Source organism: Elephantulus edwardii, unplaced genomic scaffold (assembly GCF_000299155.1).
Source record: "Elephantulus edwardii isolate Elephantulus edwardi_28Jun2011 unplaced genomic scaffold, EleEdw1.0 scaffold00032, whole genome shotgun sequence".
Classification (NCBI taxonomy): domain Eukaryota; kingdom Metazoa; phylum Chordata; class Mammalia; order Macroscelidea; family Macroscelididae; genus Elephantulus; species Elephantulus edwardii.
The window spans coordinates 8,209,567-8,221,202 of NW_006399782.1; the positions used below are offsets into that span (position 1 = coordinate 8,209,567).

The window sequence follows — 11,636 nt, forward strand, 5'->3', positions numbered from 1 at the left end:
TGTTGCCCGTGGAGCCGAGCAAACTAAAGCTGTGAACAATCTCAATCTCTTCACCATCCATCTTGATGGTCCAATCGGTCCAGTGGTGAGAATCTTTGTCTTCTTGACATTGAGCCAAAAGAGAGAGAGTATTTTTTAAAAAAAGAAAAGGTAACTGGGGGAGAGGGGTTGCAGGGAGGAAAGTGTGCAACAATGAATGAATGGAAATTCAAAGTCTCTATAAACTTTCATTAAAATAAAAAAGAGGCTTTTTTTTCATTGCCTGAGCCATCAAGGGTCTAATGCATGCTCCCAGGAAGGGCTTGTTCCAGTCGGCTCTGCCCTAGCACCACAGCGTCCCCACCTGGCTGAAGTTGACATCTGACGACATGAAGGAGCAGATCTACAAACTAGCCAAGGGTCGGACTCCTTCAGAGACTCACATGGTGTTGGACAAGTGCGTTTTGTGACAGGCAATAAAATCCTGAGAATCCTTAAGTCCAAAGGTCTTGTTCCTGATCTTCCTGGGGATCTCTACCATTTAATTAAGAAAGCTGTTGCTGTTCAAAAGCATCTTGAAAGGAACAGAAAGGAGAATGATGCTAAATTCCGTCTGATCCTGATTGAAAGCCGATTTCACTGGCTGGTTCAATACTATCAGACAAAGAGAGTTTCTGCCCCCAATTGGAAATATGAATCATCCACAGCCTCTGCCCTGGGTGCATAAATTTGTCTTTATGTATTTGAGCAATAAAATCACTGTTTAACTAAAAAAAATTTATAAATAAATAGAAAGAGAGAAAAAGAAGGGGGAATAAAGATGAGAGCGCCAGGAGAGCGTAGTCACTCAAGTGGCAGAAAGAGGCCACATGTTAGGGTGAAGGAAAACAACCCTGGGGCTTGCTTCTGAGCTTTACAAAGATGACTTTCATGGTGTCTGTTTCCTATTTTGTGAGGAATACAAGCAAAGATCATAATCACAAGCTCCCACCACCTGTTATCTATGCTGCTGTTGCTTTGTACCACTGCGTTGGCACCAACCCATATATGACCCTCCAGCGGGTTTTCAAAGGCAACTAATTACACAGGAGGAGACTGTCCATCTTTCTCATGTGGAGCAACTGGTGGATTTGAACCAAGTGCCTTTGGAATTACAGTTTAGCTTCCTGCCACTAAGCCACCAGAGCTCCCTATTATCTATTGTTCTGTTTATATTTGAGCAACACATATTTAAACTGTGAAAGATACACTTAGATGAGGACTCCCCCTACCTTGTCACTATTTGTAATCATTTTCAATTGCTTCATATACACATGAAAGAAAGCTGGACAATAAGGGAGGACTGAAGAAGAACTGAGGTCTTTGAATTGAGATGTTAGAGAAGAATACTGAATTAACTGAATGGAAGGCCAAGAGAACAGACAAAAGTCTTAGAAGAGCAGCTAGAATGCTTCTTAGAAGTGAGGGTCGCATGACGTCTTTGGTATGTGGTCAAGAGGGACCAGTCCCAGGTGAAGGCCATCACACTTGGGAAATAGTGGGTCAGTGAAATAGGGGGAGGGTTTGAAGCAGATGAACTGACACTGCTACAACAATGCACTGAAACACAGCAGAGACTATGAGAAGAGTAAAGGATCAGGCCGTGTTCCGTTCTGTGGGACTGGGGTCCCTCTGAGTTGGAGCCGACTCGACGAACCAAAACACTAAAGTGCGCTCAAGTGTTTCCACAATGTGCTGACGTCCTGTGTGATGCTGTGTGTCTGCGTGTGCTGCTCATCTTTCATGTATAATTTAACAAACGGTTCACTCGGAGACGACTAGCAACACACAGCATCTAAGTGGGCACTCACAACACTAGAGCTTACTGCAACCCCAACAGAAAAAAGAAATTCACACAGAAGGCCCTCAAAAAAAGAAAAAGAAAAAGAAGGCCCTTGCAAGGGACTGCAACAAATGTGTGTGTGTGTGTGTGTGTGTGTGTGTGTGTGTGTGTGTATTTGAATGGAAAAGCAATTTTCTCTATAAATTTTCACTCCAAATATATATAATTTGTTAAACAGAAAGTGGCTCCACTCTGTAAACTTTAAAAAAATCCACAACAAAAAGCCGAAGGGAAAAAGTAGATTTGCACAGTTCTAATTCTATTTGCTCAAGGGTCAATAATAAATTAAATGCGGACTTTTGACTGCACAGGAGAGGTAAGCCATCCTAAGTCTTATATTGCTGAAGACTCAACTGTTCTTTTTTTTTTTTTTAGACTCAACTGTTCTCATTCTCCCTTTAGGATTTAAGAATTAACTGTTAATGCTTCAATTTAAGGCCAACCTGTCTATCTATGAAGGATCCCATCTCCTCTTGCTTACTCAAGGACCTGACTTTGGCAGGTCTTCTCTCTCCCTCCAGCATCATCAACCTCCTCCTCTCTGCTGAATCCATTAGAGAGCTCTGGTGGCCTAGTGGTAAGGCATTGGGCTGCTGACCCAAAGGCATATGGGTCTAATCCACCAGCTGCTCTGTGGGAGAAAGATGAGCAATCTCCTCTCTTGCGATTCATGGTCTGAAAACCTGCTGGAGGGCCAGCTAAGAGTTGGTTCTGATGTAACAACAAGGACTGAATTCCTTAATTCTTAAGGAGCCCAAATGGCACATGGTTAAACAGCTTAACCAAATGGTTGCTGATTTGAATCCACTCGCTCCTCCACAGGAGAAGGATTTGACCATCTGCTTCTGTAAAGATTCACTTCTACGCTCTCCTACAGGGGAAATATGAATCAACTTAAGGACAAGGGGTTGGTTGGTACTGAATATGTAGCTGTTGTTGGTGCTCAACTACTGAATCAACTACAACTCATAGAGACCTTATAAACAACAGGTCTGAACCTTACCGCATCTTGTACCATCCTAACAATATGTTCAAACCCATTATTACTGTCCCTGTGTCAATCGATCTTGTTGAGGATCTTTCCCTCTTTTTGTAACCCTCCACTTTTCCCAGAATGATGTCACTTTATAGAGACAGGCTGCCTCCTGTCAACATGCATTACAGAGATATGCTTTGATAGCATTCATGTTTAAAGAAACCCCACAACATCTGTTAGCAGGCATAAAAAAGGAGAGAGAAGGAGAAAAAAAAAATACAGTTATATAAAATACAATGTATCTGAATGATAGTATAACACACAATATTCATGGATAAAACACAAAGTATGTGAATGAGTAAAAAAATAACAAAATTAAAAAAGCAAATTCGAGCATGCACACAAATCCCAGCAAAGTGTACCTGAATAATGTCGATATCTAGACATGTAAAAACATAAAACAATGGGAAAAAATCTCAACTCCACATTCCCTTTACCTATCTTCCCTTTTCTCTGCTGCCTTATAACATAACTTCTGGAATAAAACATTTATACTATCTCCAGTTCTCCTTGCTTTCTGTTTTGAAATCACTTCCACCTATTCCACTCTATTGAGACGGTTCATATAAACTACACAGACAACACTGCTGCTGAGTCCAAAGTCCTACGTTGGGTCTTCATTAGTTGCTCTTTCTTGCCTACCCAATGTCTAAATGCTGGGAGTTGCCCAGAGCTCAGTCCTCAGATCTCTTCACCAGCTACATGAGATCTCACCCAGACTCAAGACTTGAAATTCATTTAGACGTTCTTTAGTATTACTATTAAAGGCTAACAACTCTCAAATTTAAAGTTCAGCTTCTCTCTAGCTTACTCCTAAACTCCCTATTTGTAACTGAACTGAAAATTTAACTGTCGACTTGGATACCAAGCTGGCATTTCAATCTCCTGGTCTTCATGCTGTCTGCCGCCAACCTGCTCTGTCCACAACAATCTTTCCACATCTCAGCAAATCACAGGTCTGCTTTCCCAACTCCAACACAAAATCACCAGCATGGAGTGGGTTCTGATTCACAGAAACCATGTAGGAAGAGAAAAGACCTGAGAAACATTTTAGAGCCTTCTTTCAAAGGTCATACTCACTCTATCAACAAAAGCTTTCAAAACACACCCAGAATCTGGACACTTCTCACGAGACTTGGTGATGCAGTAGTTCAGCGCTTGGCTGCTGACTGAAAGGTCAATCATCCTCTGAGTCCACCAGCCATGCCTTAGCAGAAGGAGGTGGTTGTCTGCTTCTATGAAGATTCACAGCTCTGTAACCGTGGGGTAGTTTTATTGTGTCCTGTATGGTCACAATAGATTAGATTGATATGGGGTTTGGGGTTTTTGGTTAACTATGATTCAAATCTTCCACTACTATCACACTGGCTGCAAGTCAACAGCAGCTCTCATCTGGGTTAGTTTACTAACTTCCTCACTGGTCTCCCTGCCTTGAGCCTTGCTCTCAAAACAAAGCAACTCCAACAGTCAGGGCCAACTCCAATAGACTTTGAAACCCTGTGTAAGCTCGCCTACACCCACCTCTCTGACTTCCTATTATTGTCTCCCTCACCGGATTTACTTCAACCATACACACTTTATAGTTCTTTTCTAGAGGTGCCAAACAAGTTTAGGATCTGAGTCATTGCCATTTACTTTGTCCCAAACAGTCTTGCTCAGAATTGACATGAAAGGCTTTCTTTTTCCTTTAGGTCTCTAGTCACAAAAACCTAATCAAAAGAGATCTTCCTTAACAGAAGACTGTGGACGAGTCATAGAAGATCAAGGACTGTAGTCTTCGATATGGATTGAAGCTCAACATCAAGAAAACAAAGATTCTCACCACTGGGCTGACTGGCAGCATCATGATAGACCATGAAGAACTGAGACTGTTAACAGCCTTAGATTTGCTTGGCTCCACAATCAACACGCTTGGCACCAGCAGCCAGGAAATTAAAAGACGAATTGCATTGGGAAAGTCTGCTGTCAGAGACCTCTCAAAGTACTGAAGAGCAGAGATGTCTGGAGACTAAGGTGTGCCTGATTCAGGCCATAGTCTTTGCAAATACTTGCTATGCATCAGAAAGCTGGACAATGACTAGGGATGACAGAAGCAGAACTGATGTCTTTGAGCTGTGGTGCTGGAAAAGAGTTCTGAATATATCATGGACTCCTAAGAAAACAAACACGTTTGTCCTAGAGAAGGTGAAGCCAAGCTACTACTTGGAGGCAAGGTTTCTGAAGCTCCACCTGATATACTTTGGACACGTTGCAAGGAGGGACCAGTCCTTGGGAGGGTGGAAGGACAATGCAAGAGAGGAAGACCCTCAATGAGATAGATTGATTCAGTGACTGAGGTAATGGGGGTAGGTCTATCAGAGACAGTAAGATTGGCACACAATAGAGCAGGGTTAGAGGTTGTTGTACATATAGTCGCTATGACTCGCAGGACACTCGATGGCACATAACAACAACAACAACATCCAAATAAAACAGAATACTCCCAAACCACATTCCCTAGTTCCCTTACTCTGCTTCATTTTCCTCCAAAGTATTTATCACCATCTATCACATGAAAAAAAAGGAGCTCTGGTGGCCTAGTGGGTAAAAGAGTTGTGCTGCCAACTCAAAGGCAGGTAGTTTGAATCCTTCAGCAGCTCCATTGGATGAGCAACATTCTCCCCTGCAATTTAACAGTCTCTGAAAACTTGCTGGAGAACCAGCTATGAGTCAGTTCCACCTTGACAGCACTGAGCTGAGATGATCATCCTAAATATTTCATTTGTTGTTGTTGTTGTTTTCTGGATATGCAGGCTCTGTGGGGTCTATTATCTCTAATCCTAACTCATATTTGGTTCCTATTACCTTCTTGAAATTTTATTTGGCTTTGAGGGCATACTACCTCTGGTTTTCTTCCTATCCCCTAAAAAGAAAAAGAAAACAAACCAAAAAAACCTTGTCATCAAGTCAGTTCTGATGCACAGCATCCCTACTGACAGAGTGGAACTGCACCCCAGTTTCCAAAGCTGTGATCTTTATAGTAGCAGACCGTCACATCTTCCTCCTGCAAAGCAGTCAACTGCTATTAGGTGCTACTGAGTACACCTCCTAATGCCCCATGAACAGACCTGAACCTTGTCCTATCCTGTGCCATCCTCATCATCTCTGACACACTTGAGCCCACTGCTGCAGTCACTGTGTGTCAGCCCATCTGATTGGGATCTTCCTCTTTTTCACCATCCCTCCACCTTTCCAAGCATGGTGTCCGTTTCCAAGGAACAGCCTCTCCCAGCAATATGTCCAGTGTCTGAAAGATGAAGCTTCACTATATTTACCTCCAAGAAGCACTCTATCTGCACTTTTTCTAAGACATATCTATTTGTTCTTTTGGCAGTCCATGGGACATTCGGTACTCCTCTCCAACATAAAAGGTATCAATTCTTCTTGTGTCATCCCTCAGGTGCATAGCAAGTGACTGAAAAGACCATGGCCTCAACAGGCTTGTGTGCCTTTAGTTTTCCAGCTGACGTAAGTTCCTAAGCACTCTGGAGAGGTCCCTGACTTGCTCAGTGTAATACATCTTGTAACTGCTGGTCCCAAGAATGATGACAGTTGATCCAAGCAAAATGAGATCACTGACAACTTCAGTCATTTCTCCATCTATCATGATGTGGCCCGTTGGCCCAGTGGCGAAGTCTTTTGTTTTCTTGATGCTGAAATGTAATCCATATTGAAGGCTGTGGTCCTTGGTGGGTTCAAAATGCTCAACATGCAAGTGGCAGTTGTGTACTTCAATCAGTGTACCACTAGTTGATCCTTTTCTGTCTCCTTCGGTGGTAACGAGGTATACAATCTATCTCAGGAGAGTCTTCTCTGTTAAGCTGAGGAAATCCCTGGCACCTGTATTTCAGGGTCAAGATACCTTACCACCCACAGATGCTGAAGACCTGCTTTCTATGTGTGGAGAGAAGATACCTCCAACAGGAGAGCCAGCACAGAAAACTGTATTACCTTTTCCTTCAAGGAGACAGACCCTCTACAAAAAAGGAAAATCACTTCTTGAAAGGCAGAAATTATTTCTTACTGCTTCAAGCAATAGGGAGTATAATAGTTCAACACAGAATTACAGGAACTATTAAAGAACTATTACAGCATCTAATCTCATGTTATCTGATCATATATAATAGATACAAGTATAGTTTCAGTGATTAAAAAAATAAGAACTTTTTTCCCTACCACAAAACCAAGGCTGGTTAACTTACTGTATTACACTGGAAAATGCTCTTGATTAAAAAGATAAATAAAGGGAAATGACAAAGCAACATTTCCCTCTCTATTCGGCCAACGTTGTAAGAATACTGATGAACTGTCACAGACTGAAGGATACTAAGGAGAATTAAGAAGCGCTTGTGGCCTCGTGGTAAAGACCTGTGTTGCCAACCCAAAGGTGAGCCGTTTAAATCTACCAGGAGCTCCAGGGGAGAAACATGGCAATCTCCTCTCATGTGTTTTACAGCCTCTGAAAACCTGCTGGAGGGTCAGCTATGAGTTCATTCCAACTAGATGGCACATAATAATAAAATCAACAAGGAGAAATAACAGCTAAATATAATGTGGAACCGGAGACTGAATTCTGAAGCAGGAAACAGATATTAGTGGAAAAATTGGTAAAATACTGTAGTTAGGTACCATCAAGTCGAGAACAACACATAGCAATATGATGAACAACAAATCTAAACCCTGTGCCATCCTCACACTTCCTGATACATTAGAGCCCACTATGGCAGTCACTGCATCAATCCACCTGGATGAGGGTCTTTCCTTTGCTGACCCTTTGCCTTTCCGAGCATCATCTCCAAGGAACACCCTCTCTTAGCAACATGCCCAAAGTATGTAAGGCAAAGCTTTACCATCTTTGCCTCTAAAGAGCACTCCGGCAGCACCCTTTCCAAGACATATTTGTGTGTTCTTCTGACAGTCCATTGGATGGTTCAGTACTCTTCTCCAACACCATAGCTCAAAGGCATCAATTCTTCTGTCATTCTTATTCACTGTCCAGCTCTCAGATGCATAGCAGGTAACTGGAAACACCATGGTCTGAATCAGATGCACCTTAGTCCTCAAACTGGTATTATTATTCCTCAATAATTTGGAGAGGTCCCTAACTGCAGACTTTCCCAGTTCAATACCTCTCCTAATTCCTTGACTGTTGGTACTAAGGGTGTTAACTGTGGATCCAAGTAAGATGAAGCTGTTAACAGTTTCAATCTTCTCTCCATCTATCATGATGCTGCCTATCAATCCAGTGTTAAAAATCTTTGTTTTCTTAATGGGTAAAATATTAATAAAATCTAAAATTTGGTTTAAATGCAAACAAAAATAGCTCTACAATACAAAAGCCAACACCACCTTCATACAACACAAGAAGCCATTCTTTGGTCTCTGGCATACCACCACCACCACCTGCTCTTGAGTTCACCCAATTTATGGTGGCCCCAGGGAGCTCTGGGGATGTAGCTTGCAAGCAGCTATGCCGCTAATCCAGAGCTTAACCAACTCTCTCTGGTGCTTTAAATCCACTGGTACTGAGGGAGAAAGATAATCAATCTCCTCTTACGTCCCAACTCAAAAGCAATGAAGTTTTTTACTTTTAGTAGCTTCCAGCGCATTAGAGTAGAACTGTGATTATAAAGCACACATTTTCTGCACAAGTATTTACTCTACCTGAAATCTCTGTATCTACATACACCTTTCCAAGACTGGATACCTTCAATTGTTAGGAGACTCTTCCTTGGGTTGCGATGAGTCATATCTGTTTATAGTTTTGCTCTCTTTAGGTCTTCTGTCTTCATTCTTCCTACCTATATGTAGTCTAGTCCTAACTTTACTTAGTCACCACGTAACTTACATTCTGCCTCAAGATTCTTCATGAAACTTCACCTATTCATTTTATTTTGTCTTACATGATTTTTAATGTCATCTTCACCTTTTTTCGTTATTTTTTAATAAAAGTTTTTATTTTAATTGTGATATTACTGGAACTTTACAGGAAAGTTGGATTTTCATTCATTCATTGTTGCACATTTTACCCCTATCCTTCCCTTCTCCCTTTTCAGCAGTTCACTTAAAAAAAAATTTATTCACTGTTGCACAATTACCTCCTCCTCATTTCCCCAATCCTGTTTGTAATGTACCTTATATTCTGGGCTGTTGTTGTACATATAATGTCTAATCACATATTCCTTTTAAACAGCTCTTTCCTTCATCTGTCCCAATTCAATGCTCATTATCCACTCTTAATTCTATTCTCCTCCCAACCCTCCGACCTGATTTACAACAGTAGGGCTATGAAGTGACTGAGGTATTTCACTCAGCATAATGCCTTCCAGGGTCACCCATGTTGTGTAATATTTTATGAGTTATTGTCTTTCAGTGCTATGTAGTGGGTGCATGGAGATGCTCTGATGTCCACATGATGCAAAAACTTGAACATTTAGAGATCACATAATCTCTGGTGTTGCACAGTGGACAGGTGGCCTTAGTAAACATCAATATTTAAAAATGCTCTTCATGTGGATGTATATAACATAGTTTTTCTACGCACTTGCTTGTTGATGGGCAGTTGGGTTGCTTCTACCTCTTTGCTATTGTAAATAACGCAGTAATAAAACATGGGTGTGCATATATCTGTTTGGATGGCAGTTCTAATTAATACTCATAACTAGACATTTGTACAGAGCTTATCAAATGCTTTCTTTTGATCTGAGTACTATGCTGCTATTCCTAGAACAGTCCTTCCCTTTTTTTCAGTAGCTGTATCATACTGTTTGCTGTTCTTTAATGAACTCATGTTCAAGACACTCCTCAGTCTTTTCCACATAGATTACTGTGAAATAACAATGGAGATAAGAGTGCCTTCTACTAACAGGTCTCTATTAATCTAATACAGCAATTAGAAATATTTGAGTGTTTTATGTTAGGAAGAGGGAGTTCAGCAGCCTAGTGGGTAAGGAATTATATTGCTAACCCAAAGGTAGAGTGTTTGAATCCCCTATCTGCTCCATAGAAGAAGGATGGGCAATCTCCTGCTGTGTGCTTGATTTACAGCCTCTGAAAACCTACTGGAGGGTCAGGTAGGCATTAGTACCAACTCAAGGGCACATAACAACACATGCTAGGAAAGGGAATTCTGGTGGAGCAGTCTGTAGGGAGAACTAGTAACTCAATGACCAAGCCTCTCTGTCAGTTTGAATCCACCAATGGCTCTGCCAAGAGAAAGATGGGCAATCTCCTCCAATGTGGTTTACAGCCTCTGAAAACCACTGGAAAGTCAGCTATGAGTCGGTTTCAACTCCACAGCAATGAGTTTTTTAGTTTTTCATATAAGTCAATGTCTTACCATTCATTCTTAGAATTTTTTTCCCTTCACAAAATCAAACTAGCCAGTCTTTGTAAAGTCTATCAAGTCTATTTATGAGTCTTTTATCTCCCAGCTCTAGTCAAATCATAAAACTGAGAAAAACACCAAATTGCAAGTGCACACTTTAAAGCTGCCATGAAACCAAAGTGTCCGATGAGTTTCCCAATCGCTCTTCCTGGTTTGGAGTCACCTATTATGCAAAGCCAACTCATTTCCTTACATCTGGGCATCATCACTCTATGTCCTGCCCCTCTACATTTCCAAATCCCTTTGAAGCCAAAACATCAGTCATTGGCTTTTGGTTGTGTTGTTTGGGTTTCCCCCTCCAGCCTCCACGCTGTAAAAACCATACATAACTCTCGTGCATGAGGATGCTCTTATGTCCACACGAGACAAAACCTTGAACTTTTAGAGACTGCTTAATCCCTGGTGTTGCGCACTGGACAGGGAGCCTTGGTAAAAACATCAATATTTAAAGGTGCTTTCCGTGTTTGTCTCTTTAGGGATGAAAGGTTCTTGCCAGGACGTGGAAGCCAAGAACACTCTGTTACCTCAAACAACTCCTAAAACCAAACGGAGGGAGGAGACGGCTCGCCGGGCTGGAGGCCGAGCGGGCTCGGGGTCCCTCGGGGAGTGACAGCGCCGGCTGGCGCGCCCGCGACTCCCTTACCTCTCTTGTCCAGGAGCCACATGAACGCGAAGCAGGGCAGGAAGCCGATGGGCCCCCACAGGACCAGCAGCGCGATGTCCCAGCTGGAGAAGCCGTAGGCCTGGCGCGCCGAGTTCTGGATGGGGCCCCAGGTGTTCCAGACCAGGCCCTGCGCGAACGCGAGCAGCGAGAAGAGCAGCAGCACCAGCCAGCGGCGCCCGTACACCCGCCCGGGACCCGGGACCGCCGCCGGCAGCACAGCGGCCGCCGCCGCCTCCCGGCTCCTCCAGACAGCTCCCGGCCTAGGCCCATGCCCCGGCCCCAGGAGCGGCTGCCGCTCCTCCTCCTCGCTGCTCCAGCTCGAGCCCATGGCGACGCGCGACCCGCAGGGCCTCTGCCTGGGGAGGTCCGTGTCGCCGCCAAACAGCCCCGCGCAGGAGCGGCTGGAGGAGGTGGTGGCTGCGCCCGCTTCGCTCGCCCTCGGCCTCGCGGCCGGCTGCCTGCTGCGCCTGCGCTGCCCGAGCCGATCGCGGAGGGGAGGCGGGGCCGGAGGAGGATAGGTGCTGGCCAGGTGTTGCCCCTGCGCTTTGTGCTGGGAGCAGAGGAGCTGGGGTGAGAATCGAAGACAGGGTGGAGCTGAAAAGGCAGAGAGCTGAGGACTGAGCCCGAGGAAGGGGAAACTCCCAGAGAC

At 43.5% G+C, this 11,636-nt stretch overlaps 1 protein-coding gene across 1 annotated transcript in view; it reads right to left on the reverse strand.

Moving 5' to 3' along the window:
- DIRC2 (disrupted in renal carcinoma 2) overlaps positions 1-11,442 on the reverse strand; it is a 107,920-nt gene extending 96,478 nt beyond the window's left edge. The window contains exon 1 of the mRNA XM_006884232.1: positions 10,967-11,442. Coding sequence (XP_006884294.1) covers positions 10,967-11,315 — 349 coding nt within the window. The 5' untranslated portion in view covers positions 11,316-11,442. The remainder of the gene's footprint in view (positions 1-10,966) is intronic.
- Between the last annotated feature and the right edge of the window lie 194 nt (positions 11,443-11,636).